The following is a 26,927-nucleotide window of genomic DNA, read 5'->3' on the forward strand; positions in this document are numbered from 1 at the left end:
GCGCTTTGAGATGAAATACGAAGGCGATCATTGCATTGGGGCGACATGTCAGCTTATCATGGACGATACCCGAAAGGCAGGACTGGTCTAAGGCATACCTATGCACAAGCCGAGTCAACGGCCGGCAGTGTTCCTCGTTGGGCTAATCCATCCCTCAAGCCGCCGCTCAACCCTGTGCTTGTCCCGCCTTAAAAATTCTCACGACCGGACTCCACTGTCGGCTTTCATGTGGATGGTTAAGGTCAGGGCGCTGAGGGCTCGATGAAGGTGGCTCGCTCCGCCCTAACCTAACCGAGTCACCCGGGTACGTTCGGCGCTTGATGTGTATTTACCGTAATATACCGAGCAAGGCCACTGAGGTCGGGCCAAATCACTTGATATTGCCTTATTTGAATGATGCGCGGCCCCTGCAACCCGGTGCGTTCCCTGTAGCGGTGGTCGCCTTCAAGGGTCGGTACGGTGATCAAGCAATCCACATAAGTCGACCCAGCCGAATGACCGCAGCCGGAGTCCGACGTCCCATATCACGTTAGGGCTACTTTCCGACTGTTAGTGGCATTTTGATAATCGGTCGGGTTGTGCAATCAATCTTGTGTGGTGATGGCTGGTTGCGTGGGCTGGGTTTCTTCTACTGGCCGATGGAATTTCCGTGTCGCGCAAACAAGCCTCCCAACGAACAATGAGCCACAACACAAAGGCCGGAGTCACCGCATTTGAATTACGGCCGGCTTTTAGATGGCCCCTTCAGTGAGCGTGGTGCCAAGCGGTGGGCTTAACCAATCCGACACAGCCCCGTCCGTTCTTTTCAGCGTACGTGGGCTGCTAGCTGCGGTCGCTGCGCCTCCTTTTCACGCATCCGTGGGAGCGGAGGATGTTGGGACTCAATACCACCGCCACTGACAAATACCACTGGGTGCAATTTTTTCCTTTTTGCTTCCCTCGCTCCGCCCTTCAAACCGTGTCCGTAGCCACAACGCAATCCCTTAGCACACACTGCCACTTCAATCCCGTTGCCAGCCCCCCATGTGATGGTGTTGTGCATTGACAGCCTGTTGCAGGCCGGATACGTTGTTGTACACGGGTATATGGCCCCCAAAAAGGAGAGGCCGGCCCTCGGGCAGCCAGCCAACCTTGCTGGCCTCGTTCTTGAAACCTTGTCTCACATGTTTCCGCATGATAATCGCTACCCAAAACCTTATATCCCAAGTCCACCCTCGCCATCAGCGGGCCGCTTGATTCTCTCCCATCATTCTCCTCGTGAACCTCCCCGCACTACGTGCCCTCATCGACCATGGCCTGCCTGACCATGGCAATCCCGAGTTACAAAAGACCAAAAATGCTCGACAACCGCCCACCAGCCCTGGCCCCGGCCGCAACGGCCATCTGGCAACTGCCCTCTCAGTCCGGGTTAGATGTTTGTCTACGCCAGCAACCAACAATAAAATCAGCGATGGCGGCAAGCCTCAGTGGCAGTCTTGCCCTATTCCACGGACTCGCCCCGGTTAAAACACAAGCATTTGTCGAAGCTGGCCTTGTTCCATCCTCAAAGCGGTTGTCATCCTCGTCGTCATCGTCATCATCTTCATCAAGCCCACCGCTAGCATCATTACCACCACCGTCTCCACCCTCACCAACTTCCTCTTTCTTTCGGTTCAAAATGGGCAACCGAAACTCGAGGCCGAAAGCACCGAGTGGATACCAGCCGTCGTATAACTCGCGAACCAACTCAAACTATTCCTCTAACGCTGGATCCCGGACTAGCTCAAACAAGATCGATCCCCGGGACCAGCGCAGCGTCAACCCTGACCTCCGGAGGTTCAGGCTTCAACTGTACTGCTACGACTGCACTGACAGACATCTCCCATGCAACATGGTTAACGATCTTCAATGCTGCATTCCGGCAAACGTGACATTCAGCGGCACTTTCCAGCCCGGCTATCAAGGGCCCGAGAATGTATGGAAACTGGGCGTGGACCTTTGCAGTCTCGGGGTTGCCCTCGGCCGTGAACCCAATGTCGACAAGGTTCAGGCGGCCCTTAACGCGGTATGTGGGCATAACTCGGGGTACGACGACCCTGAAGAAAAGAGTAGTGGGTGGGTGAAGTCCTCATCGAAAAAGCGAAAGCTTATTCCAGCGACGGCTGTGTTGAATGCACTGAACGCGAGGCAGCTCAAGTACAGGAGTACCGTCTGAGGGGCTATTTTCGAATTCCTTTAACTATACTTCTTGCTTTTCTCTTTCCTATAGTGTTGAACGGCTAAGGGACCATGCTCGTTGATCGAGATGACTCGATATGGTATTATGGAAGCATCTACGTGGAGTTCGAGGGGGGTTGGATCATTAAGGCATTATGAGATGGCCCGGTTCGGAACAAGGGATGGGAGCTAGCCCGGTACGGGACGTCAGTAGATTTGTTTTGATGATACCCATACTAGCATATACTTTTAGGCGTTTCTTATATGGGCTGGAAGGCAAGACAGAGCGCACAGTGACTTTTATACTGCGTTCAGAAACTGCATGAGTTATTCCTTCAATAAAAATGACGGTTAAATGAAAGCACTGTAGTTTATTGCTTTTCAACAGTAATTAAATGTACCTGGCAGCTTTTCGTTGGAAGATTGAAAAGGCACGAAGCGCCAACATAACAGTGACATATCATGAGAGCTGCGCTCATCCATTTTCCAAGACGGCACATTTACTCTCACCACATCCTTCTTCCCCTGTCCCTCTTCCCGCGGAAACTTCGCCTTTTCCCTCAGCATCCGACCCCCGTCCACCGTACCTTCGAGCCGCCCGGGCCGAACCAGGCCCGACGTAGGTACTGTCAAGGGTTTGCCTACAATCTGGTTACCAGCGGCAAGTGGTAGATCCTTGGGTTGGTCACTCAGCTCGGTCCGACTGAAACCCGTGCACTTGCGTTGGTCAGCCTCAGTGGGAGGGTCGGGGGTTACGTCAATGTAACACTGGTAGAAGGCTTTGTAAGGGTATCATTTACACCTGAGTCTTGTTTCTCTTACTATAGTTGCTGCCCCATGAACATTTTCTGGACGTGTCCCGCGCCAGTCTAGAGTTGCCTTTTCCCCTTTGTGTTGTACCTTTTTTGTCTTTGGTGCTATGTTCTCAAGTTTATAGCAATATTTGGTTAGATAATGACCAATTTTGCAGCTGTATATGCGCATGCGTCATTGAGAATGAGCGTTTTGTCTTTTCGATATTTAATTTGTATTCTTTCGAGTACATGGAGTTGGTTTAAGGAGACGGTTGGCAGGTTAGTTTACATGTTAAGAATCGGCGGGGATCCGTTTGTTGCCAACCCCGTGTTTTGGCGCGGTCTCTTCAACCTAACGTTCCTGATTTCCACCGTGTCGGTGGCACCGGCCATGATCATCATCGGGTACAATGGTAGGTTTGGGCAATGGGCAACATACGAACACCAGCCGTAAATTCGAGTCTTGTTTGTAAATAGGCTCCCCTAAAACAGGGGACTGAACGAATGCGATCAACGGCAGTAATAATTAGAAGCAGAAGATTCCTCACCAGGGACCATGAAGGCAACGCCATCACGACGACAAGAAGACACGTAACACCCCTGAGCATAACAATGGTAGAATCTGCCTTGAACATGGCCACCTCTCCGGCGACGACCTCCTTTACCTAGTCGATATCTGCCCTGATGCAGACGATAGTGTCGTTCAGTCGCCATTACTATGTAATTTAGCGACGCCTGTTACTCGACCATCCAGACGACAGTAGAAAGCCCTTGGCCTTGTTGCGGTGTCCATGTGGGATGAATGCCTCGGATTTTGCCGCATAATGTGCTGTTTTCAACGCTGTATCAACGTTCGCCACACGGGAAACGTGCCTAGAACCATGACTTAGACCCCGGGGACGTGCTAGGGGTGCCTGTGAGGCGATACGAATAGTATGAATCTCTACGGTAGTGCTTGAGAATGGGAAGATGTTAATGCGATAGCCGGACGAGCCCGCATCCCGGCCTCGGAGTTAGATTGGACCTTGATTTTATGAGCCTCAAATTTAGGAGTTTGTTGGTGGCGTTAGGACTTGAAAACATGATACCCGGTACAAGATTACCTGAGGCATTGGGTTGTATTCTATCGTTATCGCCGTATGCATAGTGCCTTTGGTTCTGTACATAGATTGTTGAACTCGGCGCCCCGCTGCTCGTTTCTCTCTGCCCCTTGGAAAACAAAACAAAAACAGGAAGAGGCAACCTAAAATCCCTACGTCACCGTCAACGCCAGCGTTGTCCCGCAGACTGTGTTTGCAAGTCGTTGGGGCTTTGTTTTTGCCAACCGCGGAGTGCCAAAACCTTGCTCCAACGTGGCACCAGGATGCGCGTTGGGGGCCTCCCGAGCACCCTCGCGCATCACGGAGCGTTTCTTGACGAAAATATAAAAAAAGGTCGAAGTTAATCGTAATGTGAAGACAATGCATTTGGTTTATCCCTGTTGAAGGGTTGGACGGATCTGAGTGATCATTTTCAAATTTGGGACGGGAAAACGACGCTAGGGGACTCTTTTGTTATTTGGCAGGTCGCAACACCCAATGTAGCGAGCGAGTATTTTCTTTTTCGGGCTTCATTCTTGTTCTTCGCTTTAACATAATCTTAATCAGCGCAACAAACGGTCGTGGCAGTGTGCTGTCGGCTTGTGGCCAAGCATCCTTGGAAATGCCTCTCTGAGTCACTTGATCGAATGCCGGGCAGCTCGGATGGATTCTTGGATTCCTAATACACCTCCTTTCCTGAGGTCGAAGGTTCCGCCATGGCGGGTTTTCGTCAGATCATTTTGCATCGATCCAGTGATTGCACGATATCGGGGCGCCAAGACCCCGGCAGGTGAATTGTTGCCTCAAAATTGTGTGCTTGTGCCTTAAAAATTCGAGCTTAACACGCATAAGCACCATCGGGTCTCAAATTTACGCAGCCCAACACCCGAGGCCGTGCCAAAAACTGCGCAGGCCAACTGCCCCGTGCTGCAAGAGAGATTGGCAGGCCATCCCCAATCGCCGCTGTCGTCAGGTTCTTGGGTCCCTCACCCCCCCATTACGTCCAAGGCGTCGCCGAAATTTCCAAAAAACTCAACCCCCGACCTCCCCCTTCTCCTCTTCTGTTTCTGTACTGGTCCCTGCTTCGCCTTTGCATCTCCATACCGGCCCGCTCCGAGCCATGCCATTTTGATGCTCACGACGCCGCCCCGTCGACCCTCCGCGATTTTGCCAGAGTGGTCAAGCAGCGAGCGTCGCGGGTGAACACGACAGACGGTTTTGCGCCCATCGGCCTGAACGACCCCCAGACCCGAGAACGAACTGGTGGACGTCGCGATAAGCGGCCCCCTTCAGAGGCCTGGCTTTGGTGGCCCCAGCGCAAAGTTTCGTCTGCAGAGAGTGCCCGTACGGCGGATCTGGCAGTCGCGAGCGGAATCTCGCCCATTTTTGACCCGGTGGCCATCCATCCCACTCGACTTCAAAGCAACTAGACCCAACCAACCCCCCGGAAATACGCCCGTCGCGCATCCCGACACGCATCTCGGCTTCTCGTTACCACAGCCTGCATTGCGAGACAAGAGGAATTGCATCGTCTATCCTCGACTGACATTTCTTTCTTTTCTTTTCTTTTCTTTTTTTCGCGCGACGCAACGTCTCCCGTTTTCCTTTGACGCATCCCACGCGCAACGCCTGCACGATTGACGCTTCTGTACCCTCGCATCTCCAGCACGCGCTTACCGCTTTGCCGGGCTTTCAAGGTTGAACACACTCGAGTCCCGCATTTCGCAGCGAAGATCCGACTTGTTTCTATTTCGCCTGGCGATAATTGATACGCCCACGTCGCCTCGCGCCGTGGCATTTGCGAGTCTGACCGTGTCACCGACCCACGCGCCATCCCCCCACGGCCATCTCCCAACCACCGCGTTCCCCACATTACATCGAGTTCCGCGATTTCGCGCGCGGGCCATCGGCTACTACACGTCGGGACGCCATGAACAACATGGCGGGCATGCCTAATATGGGCGGTATGGGTGGCCCAGTTGGCAACCCGATGGGAGCGCCGATGGGCATGATGAACAACGGCGCGCCTGCCCCGCAGCAAGGACCTCCCGGCCAGATGCAGCTCAACGACTCAAGTCGAACCCTTCTCAACACTTACATCTACGAGTATTTCATTCGCTACAACATGTTCGGCGCTGCCCGTGCCGTCTACGAGGCAGACCCCCATATCAAAGTCATGAAGGACAGCCCAGGGAAACAACGCGACGAGAGCGGCAATCTTATGGGGAATGGTCTGGGTGATTCTATGGACACCGACAGCAAAGACGCATTGGATCAGAAGCGGCCTGACGACCTGCCAGCGCCGAACGTTCCGACCCCGGTCCCCGATAGCTGCTTTCTCTACGAGTGGTTCTGCCTCTTTTGGGACATGTTCAACTCCCAAAAGGGCAAAGGTTCTAGCGCTCAGGTGAACCAATACGTGCATCACACTCAGGTAAGCCCCATCCTATGAAGGCATCCATCCTCTACAATGGGGCGCAGCTCACCTCTATGCCCATAGCAACAATCTCACCTTCGGCAGCGGCAGCAGCAAGACATGCTCCGCCAAATGCGCCCGGATCTGGCTCAAGCCCACCTCCACCAGCAAATGATGCGAGGGATGCCAAACGGTGCCATGAACATGGGTATGAAGCCTGGAAACCAGCTGCAACGAGCAGCGATGGCGAACAGCCAGAAGTAAGTAGCAACGCAAGGGCTTATTTACTCGCACCATGATGCATCCCCCCCGTCTCTCTTTCTTTCTCTTCAGGCCTCGTCGTGCTTTGCTTGTCACTGACAAAAATACTTGCTCCTAGCCCGCAAGCCATGCACCAGATGCTCCACCAGCAAAAGGTTGCTGGCCAGATGCAACGAGACCCTTCAGATATGGATGGCAACCGGGTGAGGCCCAATTCCCCAGGAGGGGCTGAGAATGCGCCCTCGCCGTCCAAACGCCCTCGCCTGGATGGTGGGGCACCGTTCAACCCTAACCAGGGCGTCATGATGCCGAACGGAAGGCCCGGACAGGGCATGCCTGGACAGCAGCAGGTAGGAAGCGAACCTCCCGAGTTCATTCATGCGTGCACTGCTACCCTTTCAGACGGGCGTCCACCCGATTTGGCTGAATCCTGACTAGCTCCAGGCCTTTGCCGCCGCAGCTCCCCAACTACAAGCCAAGATTGCCTCGTACTCCACTAACATGTCGCAGCACCATGGCAACCAGATGCCCAACAAGGCGATGCCAAACGCCACCGGTCCCCAGGGCCAAGGTTCCCCCATGGTGCCGCAAGGACCCGACGGCAACTCGCTGATGCAGCTTTACAACCCCGGCGACATCGGACCCGGGAACATGAGGCCCGGCGCGCCGAACGGCCAGGCTGCCGCGAGTAGCAACCATGCGCTGCAGGACTACCAGATGCAGCTGATGCTCCTCGAGCAGCAGAACAAGAAGAGGCTCATGATGGCGCGTCAGGAGCAGGACATCGGGACCAACATGCCCCGGGCGGACGGACCTGGCGGGCCCGGTGGTGCGCCAGGCCCCGGTGCGCAAGGCTTCCAAGGGGGTTCGCCCCCAGGCGGGCGAAACGGCGCTTCCCCGAACCCCGGTGAACCGATGAAGCGCGCGAACCAGCAGATGCCAAACGCTGCCAACATGGGCTCCCCGCTTCCCGATGGTGCTGTGCAATCACGTGGCTCCCCCGGGGCCATGAATTTCATGGCCGGGAACATGGATCCCAATGCTGCTCAGCACTTTGGCATGAACATGAACATGCCTGGCGCCCAGATGAACGGTGCCATGCGACCGCCAAGCTCTCACCCACCCTTCAACGGACAGATGAACCAGCAGCAGATGATGGCGGCTCAGCGTCAGGCCCAACAACAGCAGGGCGCCCAGGGCGGTCCAGTCCAATGGCCGCCGGGAGGGCCGAACGGTCAAATGCCCGGACAGCCCCCCCAGCCCCAAGTACAGGGCGCGCCGACTCCGAATTCGAGGTCCATGCCCCCTCCGTCCGCGCCGGTCGCGGCTGCGGCTGCTGCCAATGCGCGCAACACCACTGCTTCGCCTCAAGTCAGCAACGCGGCCCCCCCAACCCCGCAGCAAGCCACCAAAGCGGCACCCAAGAAGAAGGAGACCAAGAGCCAGAAGGCTAAGGTATGTTGTTTTGTTGTCTCTTTCACCCCACATTAGCCCGTGACGTGATGTGGTGACCTAGCTGCTAACACGACGTGCTCCTCCTAGGCGGCTGCTCAAAAGAAGAGCAATTCGAATTTGAACAACGCCGCTGCCGCTGCCGCAGCGCCCGAGCAAACAGAAACCCCCCAAGAAACCGCGGCGCCCGCTACCCCGATCACGCCCGTCAACCCGGCTGGTTTCGGCAAAGGTCCCGGTGTCAATCCCGGTCAGGTCGTTCCCAACGGTCAGCCTCCGGTGCCTGCTCCTCAACCACAAGCGGCTCCCGCGGCGCCGTCGCATCCGGATCTTGCGTTCACTAATCCCCTGGATCCAAGCGGGATGGTGAGTACCCCTGACGAACCATGGGTGGGTTTTTGCCAGACAGACAGTGTATGCTGACTTTGGACTTAGGAATTCCCTCTTGAATTTGCGAACCCGTCACAGACTGGCGATGTGCTCAACGACTTCGATTTTGACACTTTCCTGCAAGACAGTGCTCCCGATGGGGGCGAGATATTCGGATTCGATTCGGGCTTTCCGATGGAAGGGGACGCTACGATTGGGGCAACGGATTAGAGCTCCATGTTCCAATCCTCGGGTTTCCTGGATGGGGGAGAAGGGCCGGACGCGTCACCGGGCGGTCCGGGCTACCAGGGCGAGCTTTTCACGTCGTTGATGAAGTAGGGTTTCCGGGATCTGCCCGCGAGCGCGCGCCACGGACTGGCCGTACACGATTTTGATGGAAGTCAAGTCCCTCTCCTACACCATTCATTCCCTTCATCCTACCCCGGACCAGTTGTATCCGGACCATACAGATACCCTCCCTCCACCACTCCTCGGACAGTTTCTCTCTTATCATTATTATTAACGTTGCGTTTTTGCCCTTATGGCACCCTCCATGCCATGGCTGCCTCGTTTCGGCACTGTGCTGGTTACTCCCGAGGTTTCAACCGTGGGGAGCGCCGTTGTACACGTTCCTTTTTTCCCCGACATTTCTTTTTGACATGGGCATTTTTGGGGTTTGGTCTGAGACATTTGGAAGTGGCGGCGATTCCTGCATGGTTCCCGTTTCCATTCCTCTTGTTGGCATCGGTGGCCGGCCGGTCTTCCGCCATCCATCCATCCCATTGGGGTGACGGGACCCAATTGGTTTTATTTTGTCGAATTTGGCTTGACACGTCTATTTTCATTTCCACACTTGTTTACTTCTCCATTTTTTTTAAACCCTCTTGCGCCTCCTGCCTTTTTGTCTCTTTTCCGTTTTCGGTGTTAAGGCCGCCACGGTTGTGTCGAGTAGAGAGGCTTGTATTTTTTTGAACCCTTTCGTTCCCCCCACCGTTTTCTTTTTGTTTATTAATGCCAGGTTGACGAAGCACGGGAAGGTGATTGCAAGCTAGCTCTCGGGATTGGAATGTGATACCGCGCTTTTTTTTGGGCATCTTTTCTTTTTAAAACCTTGCGATATGGGGACTGCCGCTGTTGGGTTGTTGAGTTGGTGGGTTGGTGGTCGTGGGATACACGAGTGAATGGGGGGTTGCATTTGGTGCAAAATGTGGTGGACAACTAGGAAAAAGGCGTGTTTAATAGCCCTCAGTTTGGCCCCTCAACCAGCCGCTATCTATATGTCTATCGATTGCTTCCTGCGTTGGTCTTGCATTTGCTCTTGCGTTTGCTCTTTTTATGCTGATGTTGGGTTGGCTCGACGACATTGCCATGTATATGATGTCTCCATCGTGCTTGTTTGAGACTTGTGTCGTGGAATCTCGGAGTGTGCAGAATATATCACGTCAAATCCAGACGCAGTGACTTTTTGGATTTCCTCCCTCACTCACTGTTAAGTACTCGGAGTAGAATACGTGGAACCCACCAGTCCCGGATGGGATATTTTAAGTCGTCGTCCGAGATCTTGAAGTTGTTTGGCTGCCCTGGGGCCTGAGTCAGGGAGTGAGTGGACTCGGTGTTCATAGGTCATCCGTCCTTGGGCCCACCATAGGCGTGGTGGCAGAGTGGTCTAATGCGCAAGACTAGAAATCTTGTTCCTTCGGGAGCGTCTGTTCGAATCAGGCCCACGTCGATTACTTTTGGCTTCATTTTGTAACTTAGTTTTGGTTTCCTACGTGTGTAGGACTTTTTGAATGTTCAAGTCTGGATGCGTAGGAGTCGGGGTTGTTTGGTAGGTTGCGGGTAGTTTAATATTTATCTGGGTCGGACGCGGGTGGAAGTCGGGCGCGTTCTCTGAATTGATAATTACCCACTACTGCCATTTCCCCTCTACTGCCTTTTGGTCAGGATCATATTTCTGCTCCGGAAGATTTGTAACCTTAAACTACTGGGCATGGCGGGGGGCTGTTGATGAGAGTGTAGAGTTAATTAAGAGGGAGTCTCGCCATGAGGCTGCCAGAAATAAATTGTTAGGAGGGTGACTTGGAAATCCTACGATCTACTACGGAAACGGAAACTGCATGGTGTCTGCGATTGAGATATGGGTAAGGAGCTAGTTAACACATCAGTTGATTATTTAATGTAGCAATACAGACTCCGCAGGCTCGAGATCCCCCATGACTTAACAGCTTCATATCGCGTGGCTGAACATATTATCACCAGCATGCCAGCTCGAGGCTCACGTTGTGCAGTCTTCAATGATTAGACATACCGCTCCGCGTGGACACCAACTCGGGAAAGAATTCCCCTTCTGGTTACCCATCAGATGGATAGGATAGATCCCCATGGCTATGCAGCTTAAAAGTACCTAACCCAGCACATGACAAACCTACATATGTAGGTTATAGTACCGCGTTGCGGGGGGGACCGGATCGCCGCAACTGATCGTCGCTCAACCTTCTGTTGAAGATTCGACCTGCCGATCCCAGCCATGATCAACGGGCGCATCTCCATCTGTAATCAGCATAAGTACGAAGTACACTACACGTGGATACTAAATTAACCTCCCCGTGGCGCCCCAAGAGACCCTCCGAGCCTATTGTGTGATAAGATCTCTGCTCCGACAACGTCGGCCTCGACCTCGGTGTCATCGGGGCGGGCACGACGCCGGGTCTCAGCTTCTCACCCGGCCGGTAATTAACAGTAACGGTGCCTTGATTGCCTTTGGAGTACCGTCGTTGGATGGACTCTACATTTGGGTCTCAAGACGCGGATGAGCATAGCGCAGGTGGTTACTTGATTGATGTGATCACTTATCAAGAATGGTCCCTTGTAAATCAGGCGACGGCAGATGTGATCATGTGAAAGCATGGTCATGGTAGCTTCAATACTTACGGCGACTTGATCAAGGGGCTTGCTGACTCAATAGTAACACTGACCCGCTCCGGATTCACGCCTTCTTCTTTTTGTAGGTGCGGCTATGGGGTCTTGTTCGTGGGCGGAGGGTTTTTTTGGCTGGTGTAGTCTCGAGTCTCAACCCTACCTACTAATTGGGTAATTGATCTTGATATCGGTGACCTTTCGATCCGATCATGTCGGAAAAAATGAAGAAAAGTTTGGCATCGTGGCGGACTTCCCCGGATCCCAAATCCCGCGGCGGATAATTATTTCTGAGCGCCGGCGGCCGGTGCTCGACTATAATTGTTGCGCAAGAACCAGTCAAGAGCGGATTGGGCTACTAATTAAATACAAAGCGCAACCCCCAAGAGAGAGGTCACAAGGTGGAATGGTTTGGTGAGCTGTCGGTGCGCTGGCGATGTAAAAAAAGTCAGGAGCGGGGGAGGGGGCTGACTGTAATAGGCGCGGTTGATGACCCGAGGACGGGATTTGTGATGAGGTGATGACCCCGACATCTGATGGTCCTCCGGACTTGCCTCGGTGGTTAGTTGCGGTATGCGGGACGAAGATCTTTTGCTGCCGTACCAACGGTGCTGATACTACCTCCCCGTTGTGAGTCTCGGGCTCGAGGTCGAAAAAGACCGAGACAGGGGGAACCCCTGCCTATCTTGCTCAAGCTGAGAACTTGTCAGACTACTGTAGTTAGAACGGCTTCAAGCTGTTTATGAGTCGGCCGTTCGAATGGTAAAGAGCAGAGTGAGTAAAGCGTCTATGAGTGCAAAATGCGACTCCAAAGTTCTGTTTTGGGCTCTCGGGCTCTCAGCCATGCCGTGCTTACGCCATTGCGCAGCGCCCTCAAAAGGGTATGTACATCTACGGAGTAACGTTATGTATGTACATCTAGAATCGGAAAAAAATAGACAAGCTGATGTCGACCTGGCCAACCCCCAACGCCGGCCCGCCGCCAAAAACAAACGCTTCTGAACGAGAGTAGTCTAAACGAAAGACGTAAAATGGTATCATCATGAACAAGATCGTGAAAAGGGGAATATGTCCAACAGAAAAACGCCAGCCGACTTGAGAGCCCTGATCTGCGTCAGGGGTGGTGACAAGTGCCCCCAAAGCAGAGAACCAGGCGCCTAAGAAGGGTATCAAAACCGCAAGCCCACCTCTATAACCTTCGCTTTTCTTCCTGCTCGGTCAAGCTTAGGTCACGCCTTCCTAAGTCGACTTGTACACTGCCACGTACTCAACCTCCATCATGCTGCCGTAGCTACCGACTGTGTTACCGTTAGGCGCGCCGGGCCTGTTGAATTTGTTAGCACGTGTTCCCATTTTCCTGCTCCTTTTTCACCAAAGGATAGACAAATCAACGTACCAGCTCCCGCCAACCGCCACATTCAAGATAATAAACAGAGGCGAGTGGGCCAGCGTGGCCCAGATCCCCTGGTCCCCAATGTCTGCCCCGGACATCGAGTGATACACCTGTCCGTCCTTCAGCCACCGGATCACCTCCCCTCTCCAGTCACCACCATTGGTCCGGTCGACCTGCAGAGTCCAGGTATGCCAACCGTTATCCGACCCAACCGATCCGCCGCGCCCGTTCGGCTCGTTACAAGGCCCGCCCTTCTCGCCCTTGCCGCAGTGCGTCGTACCGTAGGCGGTCGGCAAGCCGTTGACGCTCTCCATGATGTCGAGCTCGCCGCATAGGGGCCAAGGGGTTCCGTGGTGGACGGCGTCACCGAGCATCCAGAAGGCGGGCCAGATGCCTTGCTTTTGGCCGGCGCCGTTGTCACCAAAGCGAATGACGGCTTCGAACGAGGTGATTTTGCCGGCAGAGGGTGTGAAGGTGCTCTTGGTCTCGATGCGAGCGGAGGTCCACTTGCCGGATTTGGACTTACGCGGGACGAGCTGAACAGTGTCGCCGCCAGATAGTTGCAGGTTTTGGCTAGAGGTGGTGTAGGTTTGGACTTCACCATTTGTTTGTACGCTGGGCTGTGTTAGTGGGTAGGTACTCCATATCACCATGAGAAAATGATATGGGCGGGGAAAAAAGAGGGTCGGACGGCTGGCTTTACAGTTGGGACGACGTACTCGGTGATCAGATTCCATCGGCCCTTGTCCGGGGATGCGCCGGCCTTCCCGCCGAAGGTGTCCGACCAGACGACCTTGTACCCCGGGTACACAGGCGCGGGGGTGGCCGACGCCAGCGAGGCGATGGCCAACCAGGCGAGTGAGATGCGCATGCTGTCTTGTCCTCGTTGTTGCGTGCTGTTTTGCTGTGGTACTCGATGTACTTCGAATCGCTGAGTTGATATCCAAACAGGTGGTCGTGCTGACGGGAAGGATCAAGAAACCGTGGCCCTTCAAGACCGTAATAGGGAGAAAGGGAGGACGATCGCGAAAGCCAGTTCCAGCGTTTGTACTGTGGTAAGAAGGGAATGGGGACGGGAGGTGTGGTGTGATGAGCCCACAGGGTTCTTTTTTATTTAGTCGGAGCACGGCTCGACGCAGGACCCAGCAGGAAAACCGGGATCGGGAAAAGAAGTGATGAGCAGAAGAACAAGAACCGGGCTCGATAGAGAGTATAAAGTAACCTGAAGAAGTAGAGCAGGAGCGGGACGACGGGCTTTAACATGTTGGGAGGGTCGGCAGGACAGGGGCATATAAAGTACATAAGATTCTGCCGTCCTATTTGCCCGCCGCACTCTTGGGGGCTCTGGGATCAGGCCCGGGGGTCCGGGGCTCGAAGGCGAGAGACGACAGAGCTTGAACTCCCTGACAGTTCGATTTGTCTTCTTCCACCCATCTGGACCTTTCGACAAGCGGAACGATCTGTGTCCAGGGGAGGGGGGTGAGAGATACCGCCTGTGGTGGTTCAGGGAGCACCCCCCATAGGGGAAGTTCTGATTGGAGGACCCTTCCACACAGCGTTGCAGCGAGCATGAAACAGCCGACGACGACACCCCTTCCATTCCAATGGGATCCCATAGTGGGGCTGTGAGGGGTCTTGGGCAAAGCGCTCGCAGGGCACCTACCAGGTGGGGATTGCGAGAGCGGAAAAATAAGTCCACAAACGACCACCAGGCCCGGGCTGCGGTGGCAGTGGTGATTGTGCTCCTGCCCAGCTGGCCTGGATGTGCAGCCAGGCGCAGATGTGTGGTAGGATGGTGGCCCCAAAACGGGCCAGATCCGGGAGTTGATGGATGATGGTCAGGGAAGAGCCTGACAGCGGAAGATGTTGTGACATCCCTGATGCATACAACGGGACGGCGATCGAGTTCGGTGGCCGGACTTCATCCGGAAGGGGGGCGATGATCGGACAACATGAGGTTACGGACCGACGACGTGCGAGCCTTATCGCGACGTTGACTACGAATACACAGCTCGCAGAGTCCCCTCCCCCTTAGACGACGGACCGCAAAGGTCGCGAAGGTCGCGAAGGTGCCAGCTCCGGGCTTCGCCACAGACAACGACATGCGATTTTTGGGGTTCAGAGCTAGGGGGGGACGGAGCGTTGGAGATGCGCTTTCGGCTCTGCCTAGCGTGAAACCAACATACCGGGAAAATAGCAGTTATCGCGCCTCCCGCAATCCCCCGCGACCTTCAAGGTTCGAGACGGGAGCCCTGAAGGCTGAAAGTTTCTGGGTGTTTGTCGTCGGAGGGTGTGTGTGGGAATTCATTCCGCGGGGTGTGTGTGGGCTGTCCGTTCGCTGTTCCTGGACCCCTGGCATGCAGGTGCCGAAAGAGCCGGAGCTAAACCTGACAAGGGAGGCCGTTGGTTCGAGGCCGTCGCTAAGATGCATTTTGCGCCCAACAGCCGCCCCCAAACAGTCGCAACGCGCGTGTGCAGATGTTCCTGCGTGTTTGCGCGCGCGCGCAGGAAAAGCGCCGGGTGTTCAGTTGTGGTAGGTTGGATGGTGCCAAGACCGGTGAGCTGAGCGCCAAAGGCAAGAGGGCTTTTCCTCCCGCCGAGCCGCTCGATGCAGGCCCTCTTCCTGTTCAGGTGCAGGGCTCTAGGCTGCGGGTCAACTTGGGCTTGGCAGGGGTGGAAGTACCTACTCTCCAGCGTCCAATGGTGGCCCAAAGCTGCGCTTTGAACGTTGTTCGCGCCCGAAAAAAGGGAATTGGAGGAACAATCGCCCAGCCGGCGCTTTTCTGCAGCATCTTGACGGCGCGGTGCGATTACAGATGTGTAGCTGACCTTATCTCATGCCGAATCTACCGAAAAGCGAATCATGTCGCGGGGGGGATCTGGCTGACAGTTGCTGCGCCGGCTAAGGGTGGGATGGATTGCCGAGGCGTGTTGGCTCTGAGGCTCGAAGAACCCTGGGATTGTCGGATTGACGGCACTGCTTTCGGCGGACGAGCTCTTCCTAACGCCGAAGCCCTCGAGGATTTCGACAGGCGATGTTGCTGGCGGCTCTGATGTTGTTGGTTGTATCTTGTTGGTTGGACTGAATTGAGTTTGGTCTAGTTTTTAGTCGACCAACGGAAAGATGGGCCCTGAAGCAAAGCGAAAGCCACCCGCTCCACCCCTGCCGGCAATTCGTGCTCCTTCCGCAACTTGACAGGTCCGTTTTGGGAAGCCACGATATCTCCTATTTGGGTGTTGGTTCCACTGTACGATGGCTTTTCGATGCCCCCCCTGCCTGGCTTTTCTCAAGACGGGAAGGAAGGGACGGCGAGAGTTTGCTCGATGCGTTACGCGTACAGATCGTATCACGCCTTCCCATTTCTGCTTTGGAGAAAGTGTTCAAATTGACTCGTGGTGAAGTTCAATCTGTCCTCCCCATGATTCACCCCGCTTCCGGACCACGGAGACAGTCCGATACGTTTCCGAATTTGGTTGATTTCCCTGTCGATCTTTCCGGGTCGCCCTCAGACCCCCGGAGCCCTAAGCCCTGAAAGTGGGACAGCACAGAGCCCGTCGTCTTTGCTCCACGTTTCGGCAATCAGGAACGACACTACGCACGGCATTTGTGTTTGGTCTTGACACGCGTTGAAAAGATAATAGTGTTCACAAGAAAAAGCGATTCTAGACCCCATCTCGTTTCTCATTTCCTCCTCAGTGTGTTTCCAGGAATGCAGCCAGCCGGGCTTGGTTTCCACATTTGTTCTCGGCGCCCGGCTCAATTACCCCGACATGCTTAGCCATGGTCGCTTCCACTGGAATCAAGATGACTGGAAAGCGACGACAAAAACGCCAAGACGGTTCAACCAAAGCCCTCCAGTGGTGGATGCAGACTTGTGCAATTGCCTTCGGCGGCAATTAACGCCATATTGGTAGCAATTTCCGATAGCTGCCCTTCTTGCTCCCATTTCCGGGGAAACCAAAGTGACAGTATGTTCTCGTAAAGTGTAGTATAAGGGGTGTGAAAATGGCTTCAGTCGTCGCACCGGGCGCGGGGGCGGAAGGGTGGTTAATTATAGAGTATCATTTACAGCCGTCTCGACACCACAGCCCAAGGGGGGTTGAAGAGCAGGCTAACCGATCGCGAGATTCTCCTCCTCGAATGATCATGGGCGTACTTCTTGACAATTACCCAAGCGATAATAACCTTCTGTTTCCAGGACGAGGCCTAGAACCTAGCGAGTGATATTTGGAATGAAGAACGGAACGGTTGGCCTGATGGTTGAGAGGGACAGCTTACAGGTCCGAATGTTCCGTGTCACTGTTTTGTCCGAAGTCACTGATTTGAGCGAAACCTCGCCGGGTAAAAGTCAAAAGTATCACCAAGTCTCTTCCAGTAGCGAGATGAGGACACGGGAAGAGCAGTTGACGACGAAGTCTTCGGCATGGTCAGAACGCGAAACCATTGCCATATCGCGAGCTTCGATCCCGGGCAATGGTAATTGCCACTTACGCGAAATCTTTGAACTCTCAGGTCCATGAACTACTTTTTTTTTTTGGTTTTCTTAGTAAAAAAAGAGAGGAGAGAAACCCGCAAGCGGGGCAAATTGTAATACAGTATCGCCCTCATCAGCTGCCGCGAAGGCGGAAGTCCGGGCTGGTGCTTCCGCCGCTCACTCGCGACACTGGTCTCGCCATCGGAGGGCCAAGCGAGTGAACCCCCCAACCTCCACCCAAACCTACACGTCGACGTCCATGGGATCGTCGACACCACCCAGTCCCACCAACACCACCTCCTCTTCCTCCCCCAGGTCCACAAACTCCGCCATCATGGCCTCCCCCACCAAGTACCCCTCACTCCCTTCGCGATGACCCAGCCCTTCGAACCCAGTCGCCGGCCCCCAGCCGGTTCCCCTCGACACTGTGGTCCGCGGAAGCACGGGCGAAACGACCACGCCGCCACCGGTCATGTGCCACTCGCGCGACGACACCACACCCCGGACGGTCCCGCACATCCTGAACGCCGGGCCCGAGCTGGCCGCAACGCACGACAGGTTGCGGTTGTAGTTGGCGACGGTCTGGTCGAAGAGGAGGCCCTGCTGGGCCAGGGCGAGGTGCTCTTCATGGACCTTCTGGGGGAGGGCGCCGTCGCCCGTGGCGATCGTGTCGAAGGGGGCCACGGTCCCCGCGCCCGGGACGACCTGCAAAGCGGGGGTTATTGATTAGTTCCTCCTCATACTCCTCGGGAGAGAGCCATTGGATGTCGGCGGCCGTAGGGTAGACTAGAGTAGGTAAACTTACCGGATGGTCCGGGTTAACCGGCCACTCTCTCCACGTGGCCTCGGCCTCACCCAGCGGGTTCAGCGGGCTCCAGATGCGCCCCTTGACGCGCCCGTCGTCGAAACAGATAGGCAAGTTTGGGAACAAGGCTATCGTCGACTTGAGCAGCGCCATCTTGGGGGACATCCGGCGCACCGCATGACCCGCCGCGACACCCGCCGCGCCACCACCCACCACCACACCAGGATTGCCTACAGCAGCAGCCGCAGGGGGGACAACAACACCGCCAGGCGCACCGACACCAGCAACGGGGGCTGTGGAGGCAGACGGGTTCTAGTCGCTGCCCTGGGGGGCCGGGTTGTTGTTGTTTTTTCTGCCGTGGTAGCCGAATTTGTTGCTGTTGCCGCTGTTGTTATTGTTGTTGTTGCTACGGCTGGGGGCGACGTGGGTTTCTTTGCCGTCGGTGGGCACACTGGGCTTGGCCCGACCGGGGACATTGTACTCGGCCATAAAGTTGGCCATACGAGGGTTCATGGGGAAATCTTGTCCACAGGTGGTGTTGTCGACGTTCTTGCTGGTAGTTTTGTCAGCAGCCGTGTTAGTCGTGCTGCCGACGGCCCCGCCGGTGTTGTTGTGGCCGGCGTAGCTGGTGCCGGGGGCATTATGAGACGAGCCGCCTGGCTGGTTGTCGGCAGGAATCTGCGGCTGAGAAAGAACGGGGCTCGTGACGAGGGCTCTGCGCTTCGAAGGCGACGGCGAAATTAGGTCTTTAACAGGGTATAACCTCCGCTTCACTTGGAGGAATTGCGGCTCGTCATTCTCCTGGTCATCGTCTTCGTCATCGTCATCTACGGGAACGGGCCTCTTGCTGTGGCCGCCGCGCTTGTTTTTCTCGGTGGCAATATGTTTGCCATTCTGGGACTTAGACTGGCTCCTGGCGGCCAAAGGAGAAGACCACGGAGCGAGGTTAGGGGGGTAAGGGGGTCTCTGTACAGAGTTGTAAGCAGGGGTTGTAATGTAAGGACCTGTGATAATCCGAAGGAGGGAGAACAACACATGGGCCATTCGGTGAGAATGTAAAGGGCTTGTGCCGATACCGTGAACCGCACAGCCAAAGAAGCACAAAGTGCTCTTAAGACGAGAACATGGTCAAGGCTCGATCACCCAGGACTCTTGTGAAATGCTCATCGTTGAACTTAAGACCAGGCCCCAGGGCCACAACGTATGCCCCGAGGTGCTGGATCAAGCCTCAAGGACTACTCTAAGGAGACGGGAAAGGAGTAGAGATAGAAAGTAGGATGTAGTCAATGACTTACCTCCAATCCACCACCCTTCTGACTACCCCAGCGAATCGCGGACAACACACTCCGGGCATCGCCCGGTGGGAAAGTCGGGCGTGTAGATGGCAACGGCGTGGCCGGCTGGGCTGCAGCTACAGCGGCTGCATCGGCTGCAGGGACCGCCGCCTTCCTCCTGATCGGGATTGTTTTTTGTTTCCTGGCCATTATTCTTTTTCTTTGTTTCTTTGTTTGGCTTTTCCGATTTATGAGTTTCTTGTTTCGGGAAAAGTGAACAGATAACCGGCAGCAAAAAAAGAGAGTGGTTATGATAATCGGGAAACCGGGACGATTCCAATCGTAAAGGAAAAAAAGAGAGTAGTGATCGTAACCGGGAAAGAAAAAAGATGTTTCTCGCAACGGGAAACCGGGAAACCAGGCAATGTTGGTCGTTCCAGGAAAATGTGCGTGGTAAGGAAGAGAAAGGTGATGTGTGGTAGGAGGGGAAAGGATACCAACCTTTTGGCTGGGAGAACGGAAAAACCAGAGCGTTGCCCTAACAGGGGTAGGCATCCCAAGAAAGAATATCATGTTGAAATACAACGGCAGGAAGGGGAGTGACATTCATGAACAAGTGTTTTGTGGTGGAGGACTTACCAGTTATTCACACGGTGTAATTACACGAAGTATTCGATCTGATATGACGCTTCAAACAATGCAATGCCATACTTAGATAGCTCGTCATGCTTCTAGAAGTGAGCAGTTGATCCTCTTAGCGAGGTAACCGCCGGCAACCCAGATTATTGTCAAGATATTCACCGGAACCAAAGTGTAGCTCCATGTTCAAATGGTCTTCATGTTGATGTCCAAGTGGGTTGACTTGAAGGGCCACATGAAGCGGAAGCCCAGATGATAGATCTGTCCGATCCCTTCGCACTGTACAGACATCAAGCACAGATTCCAGTTTGTTTCGCCTCCCCTTGGTTTCGCGGAAGGAGGCAGTCAAAGTGAACAACGCGAGCGCGTCACGGTTGATATCCAGGGGAATTTTTCAAGGAGGTTGACGCGTCACAGACGCGGTTAGACACGCGAAATATTGGCACACTATTGTCTATTGTTCGATCGGATTATCAGAACGCAAGCATCTCACTTAGCTACACATCCCATCAGACTCTCACACATCGGTCCAAGAAACCACATCACAAAGAGGTCCCACAACTTCTTCGTTCCTTGTCCCCAGTGTCAACAATACCTACCCACCAATACATCTCTCCTCGCCAACCACTCCTCAAAATCTCAAGATCTTTGGATGATGGATCAAATACCAACTATTCAGCGCCGTTGAAAGCAACAGCGTTGATGGTATCGTTGGGGAGGTCGGTGATGGTGCCGACGGTGGCCGTGGCCTGGATGTACTGGCACAGCTCGGCCGGCGTCTTGGGGCCAAGCAGGGTGAGCAGGTAGGCGCCGAGGCCAGTGATGTGGGGAGTAGCCATGGAGGTGCCAGAGATGGTGTTCTAGTTGTTTTGGTCAGTGTCTGGCATCAAATTACATTACAGGAGGGAAAAACAAGGGAAAAAACCTACAGTGCTGTCGGGGCTGCCGGGCCAGCTGCTCAGGACATCGACGCCAGGGGCAAACACATCGACCAGGGAACCATAGTTGGAGAAGTACGCGCGTACATCGGCATCATCAGTCGCACCAACAGTGCACACCGACGGCTCGCTAGCCGGTGAGAAGGTCGACGCGTCGGTGTCGCTGTTACCAGCGGCCACAGCGAAGAACACGCCCGCGCTGACAGCAGCAGCCGCAGCATCGTTGATAGCGGTCGACTTACCGCCGCCCAGGCTCACGTTGGCGACGGCGCCGTTGGGGCACGAGGTCTGCGTGCGGGTGGCCGCGTCCTCGGCCACAAAGTTGATACCCGCCAGCACCGACGACACGGTGCCGCTGCCGCTGGAGTCGAGCACCTTGACGGCGTACAGCTGGGTCTTCTTGGCCACGCCGTAGGTTACACCGCCGACGGTGCCCGAGACGTGCGTGCCGTGACCCGCGCCGTCGCTGTCGTTGTTGTCGATGAAGTTAGCCAGCCATGTCGCGCGGCCCTGGAATTCCTATCTGGGAGTCAATACTTGATGTCAAGAGGGGGATAAATGAATCGAAAAGAAAATAGGGGGACAATGCGGGGAAAAGGGCGTACATTGTGGTCGACGTAGATGCCAGTGTCGATAATGTACGAGCAGGTACCCTCGCCGGCGCTGTCATCGTACACATACTCGGTCGAGCCCGTGGTATGGTGGGAGATGCGGCCCAGGCCCCAAGGAACGTTCTCCTCGATGACCAGCGTCTGGGTGGTGATCACAGCATCCTGCTCAATATACTCGACCTGTCATGCGTATTAATATCCAGGACGTTACAAAGGGTCAATCAGACTGAGGACCGCGGGGAGGAAGAGAACGTACAGCGTCCAGCTTGCTGACGGCGTCCAGAACGTCGGCGCTCAGCTTGGCCGCAAAGCCCTTGAACTTGCTGGCGCGGTAGACATGCTTGGCAGTTTCCTTGTTCTTGAGGTGGCTAATGGCGTGCTCCAGCGCGGCCTCGGACGCGCCCGACTTGAGCTTGACAATGTAGTTGCCCGCGATGAGCTGGGCGCCCCGGGGCTGGATGACAGGAGCCGCGAGGACGAGGGGGAGGAGCGAGGCCAAAGTGAGAAGCTGCATGGTGCAGGCTCTGGTGTGTGTCCTATGGAGTGTGTATGAGAGAACGAGAAGAGGAGGGTGGAGAAGAAGAGTCTGGGAGAGTAGCTGGGTGAGGTGATGTGGATGGATAGCTCTACTCTCGTCTGATTTCAGAGGGAGGACAAGCCCGTATTTATGCCCCGCGATGAAGGAGGCGAAATGTCTCTGATAGACACAAGAACGACAAAAACAGACGAGAAACTCTTACCTTCCCCTTAGGGATTTGTTGCCGCTTCTGAGGTTTACACACCCACTCTCTTGTGATACCTCACAGCCCGTAACAACACGGAAGGTCGTGCTGGGCCCCGAGGAGCCCGAGGCACGTGGCGGGACGAGTTGGACAGCTTGATAGCAGACCGCGAGTGATGCCCACCGGTAGATGCCCACTAGTCATGGCGTCCGTCACACCCACACTCGCCGAATCTTGCATCTTGACTGCATCTTGAGAGCGCAACAATAGAGCAGACTCGACTCACCAAGTTACTCACCTACCGAGATGGGCATGGTTTCGGACCGTTGGGGTGTTTGCGTGCTCTCGTCAGTCTGTGATGCGGTATGTACAAGACAATGAATGTACCGCTCGCGGACGGTAGAACTGCATCCCGTGCTGCTGCCTCTGCCGTTACTGCTGCTGATGGCCGTCAAGGTGTGTGTGCGTGTGCGTGTGTATTAGTGAGTGTGGGTAAGGGCGAGGGTGAGTGCGTGGCGAACAGGACTGTGTGGGTGGTAGGATTCCACACTTCAAAGTTGGAACTCGCCAAGGCTCGGTGTGAGAGTGCGCTGCCCGGAAACATAGCAGGCGGAGCTCAGGAATGTAACAGCATCACTCCAGGCAAGGCCCCAGTCAAGGTCTCAGTCCAATGCAAGACTGGACGGACTCCGCCGAACCGCATATCATATCAGCAGGCAGTCAACCTTGAGACTTGAGAGCAACACGGGCCGTGGGGGGCTCGGGCGCTTCAAAAGTGCCCTGTTGCCCTAGGAGCCCGGGTTACGTCCCATTTGAACCAAAGTTCTCGGGCCGTGTCGGGGTGTCTTGTGCGTGGTAGTACTGTGTAGCCCACGGCCCATGCAGGATACGGTAGCGTTCGGGGAATAACAACAATTGGGACCCCTTGCTATAGTACCTCTTTAGCTGGTTACCATTTCGAGGGAACCACGACAGCTCCCCAATACCGCGAACACTACCAGTGAGGGATTCGGCCGTCGTACGTTACGACGTGACTGCCCGCCGCACCCGGTGCGAGCCGCAGCTCGTATAGGGAAATTTTGTCCCGGGTGTAGAAGCGAACGTGCGTCATGGGCAGGGGTAGATTGTCAAGGCTCATCAGAGAATGAATGAATGAAAACGGTACGCTACCTGCGTGATCAATGGAACCATGCAGCAGCAGTGACAGCAGCAGCAGCAATGGTAGTAATGGTAGAGGCTGTACCATACGACAGATTCCCAGTTTGAGGAGCGCGTGTCTTGGCGAGCTGAGACCTTTTGCTACTTGCTGGGCGGGAGGTCTTGATTCCTTCGAGCCATATTGACTGTTATTATTTAGTGTGCCTGGCTAACCCGGTTTGTGAGGTTGTACAAATTAAAGGACAGGATTAGAAAAAGTGGGTTTGCGCCAGAGATGTACCGTCGAATGCACATCGTAGTTGCATCAGTCATCAAGACAAGTTAAAATGGGGGTCACGGCCGAAGACGGCGAGCTATTAATGCCGAATGCCGGGAGCCGGGGCAGCGGGAATCGACCGCGCGTGGGCATTGCGCCGTCAAGTGGCCGGCCGGCCGCACCCAGCCCAACGTAGTTATCAGACATGTGTGCCAAGACGTCGGGTTCTGACCGACTTGTCCCAATAGAAATATAGAAAAAAGATGGTTGCGAAAGGGGGGTGCTTGGTAAGTCTCGCCTGTCTTACTCACCTTCCTACCTGGGACAAAACTGACTACTCGTGTGAGTTGAGAGGGGGGAACCGCAGGGGCTGAGAAGAGACACTGCCCGTGTGTAACCTTGAACCAGACTGAAGAGCAAGGCTCTCGGAAACCTAAACTCATCCCGAAACTCTGAAAAAAACGGTTTGAGAAAAAAACAGGAAGCCCCCATAGCCTCATTGTTTCCGGTTTCCAGGTTCACTGCTTCGACCTCTTTATGAATTCAGCAAGGGACCGTCAGGACCCGCGGCGCCGGGTTCGCTTCTCATTCAGCCTGAAGACGGCCTACGACGCCCCCTCGGCACTTGTCCCTCAAGCCCTCTTGGCCCCTCGCAAGCCCCTTTAACCCCCCCTCTCGCCCCTCTCTGCGCCGGCGCCTCATCCCGCGTTGACAGCTTCTGGGCTGCCAAAACAGGCCGACAGTTAATATGCACCTGCATCCTGTTGGGATGCACGTTACTGTACATATCAGCACGCATTTAACGCAACCTAGCACGGGCGCCCACGGGGTGGATGGCAATTTGAATCTGTACGAATCAGACATGCATCTGCCCACGCTCCTGACGAGGTCTTCTGAGCCGTGCGATGGAACGTTGAAATCAAAGACGTCCACCGTCGCCGACGCCTGCCAACTTTTGTGTCCATGTCACGACGCATGGCCCCGAAAAAGCCGACTTTTTGAGAATTGATGTCTCGAAGGATTGGCTGTCGAAGTCGCTTTGGAATCTGAGTCCCGCCCGACATCCGAGAACACAAGTGACAGGCAATCGCAAAGAATCCGAGTCTAGCGGCCTATCTAACACCAATTACGACTTTTTGGTCATTCGTTGATAAGATGGCGTATGTGATCTAGTCGGGAAGGAGTTTAACGACGAGGTGACTTTGGAGGTTTGTGCTCGGACTTTGCATTTCCATCTCCGTCTTGTTGTGGAAAGGTTGAAAAAAAGCGCGGGGAACTTTTGCGGTCCGCATCAATCTTAGTCTTCAGACAATGGTCTAGATGCATAAGGTTAACCTCCTGCCACTTCGATGGGATGTGACATGCTGTGGAGAAGACATTTGATCGAGTAGCCCCGATTACCGCGGTTCTGAATCTTCGGAGGCTCCGGTGCGATCTCGTCGGTTGCAATTGAGGTCTGAGGAGTTATGAGATACCGATGGCATGTGCTTTTATCAATAATTAGTTCTCAATAGCACGGTTGGTTTGTAGAGCAAAGAAATCTGGCCACACAATGCCTAATTGCCCATCATCGTGGTTGTGTGCAGAGAATTAGTTCTCCGAGATGTATGATTCCCTGTTTGATATCCGTGATAATAATGATAATAATCTATGAGTTGGGCCGGTATCTCTAGTGCACTAATCCAATTCGATCCATTTGTGCGTGTAGTAAAGTATCATTCTCAATGTGGATATATTTCCTCAGACTATCAGCATCATCAAGAGCGTATCTCTTGCAGGTTCGGCCGGGGTTGAATATCCCAGCCATTCTATCAGCTTGTCTACGAGGATGAGCTGTAATCGACAGAGCATGGCACGCGAGCTAGCACTTGTCTGCACGTCTCTTGCGACATAATATCAATCCTTGATAACCTGTTTCTGTCGTTGGGATATTGCGTCCAGAACGAAGACGCCTCGTCGACCTACACTATTGGGGTTGCTCATACCTTCGTTACCTCGCCACTCATCATTCGTCATCAGCGAGGTTCAAACTAGCTTGACGTCTCGAGCTGACCTTAGCAAATCCCATCATGGCTGCCACATGCTCGTCTTCCCCACCATTGGCCGCCTCACCAGCCCTCAGCTGTCGTGCCTCAACGCCCAAGAGCGCCAGCTGACGCTGCTGAATATGTACCTGCCGCATCCTGCGCTGCTTTGTGACAGAGGTAGGACGAGACCCAACGCACATGCGTCAATGCAAGGTGGCTGGTCCCGACCGGACGGTATTGGGGAAGGTCCAGCTGGAGCTGGAGCTGGTAACCGTTGGGTCTTGGACTCTGAGGAAGTACGTACCAGACCAGACCAGACAGACCAGACCAGATCAGGCCGGACCATGCTGGGTTGGACCAAACAACGCAAGCGGGTCAGGGTCCTTTGGGCAGCCTGACGGGACAAAAAGGTGGTGCCATGGTGGTGACGACAGCTGAGAGATAACGTGCCGTGACGATCTGGCTGTCGCACTGTCCAAGTGTCGCAAGCTCACAGCACAGTCAAGCGCGCGATACGCTGACCATGGCGGGTTTTCCTGTCTTGCCTTATTCCCACGAACTCAAAGTGAGTTGTATGGAGACGTGTGTAGTTGGCGACGAGCTAGGAAGGTAGTTTCGATCGCGAAAACGGAAAACAGCGCGACGATCTTGCTCCATACCAGGCCACGTTTCAGGGCTATAAGGCTCTTGCTATGCCCCACGGGCGCGTTATTTATGTACTCACCCTATTGCTCCTTGCTTATCACGATCGAAAGAATGAGCGAATTCTAGTTGGTTGTTATTTGGAGAGCTTGTTGGTCCTGACCGTCCCAGACCCTGAAGCTCAGCATGCCGTGTCACCAACCGCACCCTCTGGATCACCCGCGACTTGCTATAAATACCGCAACATGCTTACGTGAAGTTCTTTCTCTTTTTCTTCTAGAATAAGACAAGCCCGAGGTTACTAAATTATTGCTGCTGAGCGTCCACAGTCATTCTTACGTTAACATCCCCTGCATTTTACTTGTACTAGAATAGGCCGTCATGTTGATCTCACACGATGACGAAACCATCCATTCTGTTCACCCAACGATCGATTCAATGCCGACACACTGCAAATATTCACATCCGATACTGACTCATTTGGTGGCAAGGCCCGGGTTTGTT

The 26,927-nt window shown here is 54.5% G+C and overlaps 5 protein-coding genes and 1 non-coding gene across 6 annotated transcripts; 2 read left to right on the forward strand and 4 right to left on the reverse strand.

Moving 5' to 3' along the window:
• Nucleotides 1-6,008: 6,008 nt before the first annotated feature.
• Nucleotides 6,009-8,798, forward strand: C8A04DRAFT_13039 (uncharacterized protein; the record flags this gene model as incomplete). The annotated part of the gene is made up of 6 exons (XM_062777560.1): nucleotides 6,009-6,503; nucleotides 6,570-6,745; nucleotides 6,865-7,096; nucleotides 7,185-8,201; nucleotides 8,289-8,564; nucleotides 8,634-8,798. 6 exons carry the CDS (start codon nucleotides 6,009-6,011, stop codon nucleotides 8,796-8,798), a joined length of 2,361 nt encoding a protein of 786 aa, XP_062636081.1.
• A 1,416-nt stretch (nucleotides 8,799-10,214) lies between these two features.
• C8A04DRAFT_t97 lies at nucleotides 10,215-10,296 on the forward strand. The gene has a single exon. It is a non-coding gene; the product is annotated as a tRNA-Ser (tRNA).
• A 2,426-nt stretch (nucleotides 10,297-12,722) lies between these two features.
• C8A04DRAFT_29667 (concanavalin A-like lectin/glucanase domain-containing protein) lies at nucleotides 12,723-13,747 on the reverse strand (the record flags this gene model as incomplete). The annotated part of the gene is made up of 3 exons (XM_062781090.1): nucleotides 12,723-12,807; nucleotides 12,880-13,491; nucleotides 13,596-13,747. The coding sequence occupies 3 exons, from the start codon at nucleotides 13,745-13,747 to the stop codon at nucleotides 12,723-12,725; spliced, it is 849 nt and encodes a 282-aa protein (XP_062636082.1).
• A 3,847-nt stretch (nucleotides 13,748-17,594) lies between these two features.
• On the reverse strand, nucleotides 17,595-18,309 carry C8A04DRAFT_29668 (uncharacterized protein; the record flags this gene model as incomplete). The annotated part of the gene is made up of 2 exons (XM_062781091.1): nucleotides 17,595-18,056; nucleotides 18,157-18,309. The coding sequence occupies 2 exons, from the start codon at nucleotides 18,307-18,309 to the stop codon at nucleotides 17,595-17,597; spliced, it is 615 nt and encodes a 204-aa protein (XP_062636083.1).
• A 159-nt stretch (nucleotides 18,310-18,468) lies between these two features.
• On the reverse strand, nucleotides 18,469-19,640 carry C8A04DRAFT_29669 (uncharacterized protein; the record flags this gene model as incomplete). The annotated part of the gene is made up of 2 exons (XM_062781092.1): nucleotides 18,469-19,122; nucleotides 19,452-19,640. The coding sequence occupies 2 exons, from the start codon at nucleotides 19,638-19,640 to the stop codon at nucleotides 18,469-18,471; spliced, it is 843 nt and encodes a 280-aa protein (XP_062636084.1).
• Nucleotides 19,641-20,740: 1,100 nt separating this feature from the next.
• On the reverse strand, nucleotides 20,741-22,132 carry C8A04DRAFT_29670 (cuticle-degrading protease; the record flags this gene model as incomplete). Its single annotated transcript, XM_062781093.1, has 4 exons — nucleotides 20,741-20,929; nucleotides 20,999-21,526; nucleotides 21,613-21,798; nucleotides 21,875-22,132. The coding sequence occupies 4 exons, from the start codon at nucleotides 22,130-22,132 to the stop codon at nucleotides 20,741-20,743; spliced, it is 1,161 nt and encodes a 386-aa protein (XP_062636085.1).
• Between the last annotated feature and the right edge of the window lie 4,795 nt (nucleotides 22,133-26,927).

Source organism: Dichotomopilus funicola (assembly GCF_033296635.1).
Source record: "Dichotomopilus funicola strain CBS 141.50 unplaced genomic scaffold C8A04scaffold_41, whole genome shotgun sequence".
NCBI classification, from domain to species: Eukaryota; Fungi; Ascomycota; class Sordariomycetes; order Sordariales; family Chaetomiaceae; genus Dichotomopilus; species Dichotomopilus funicola.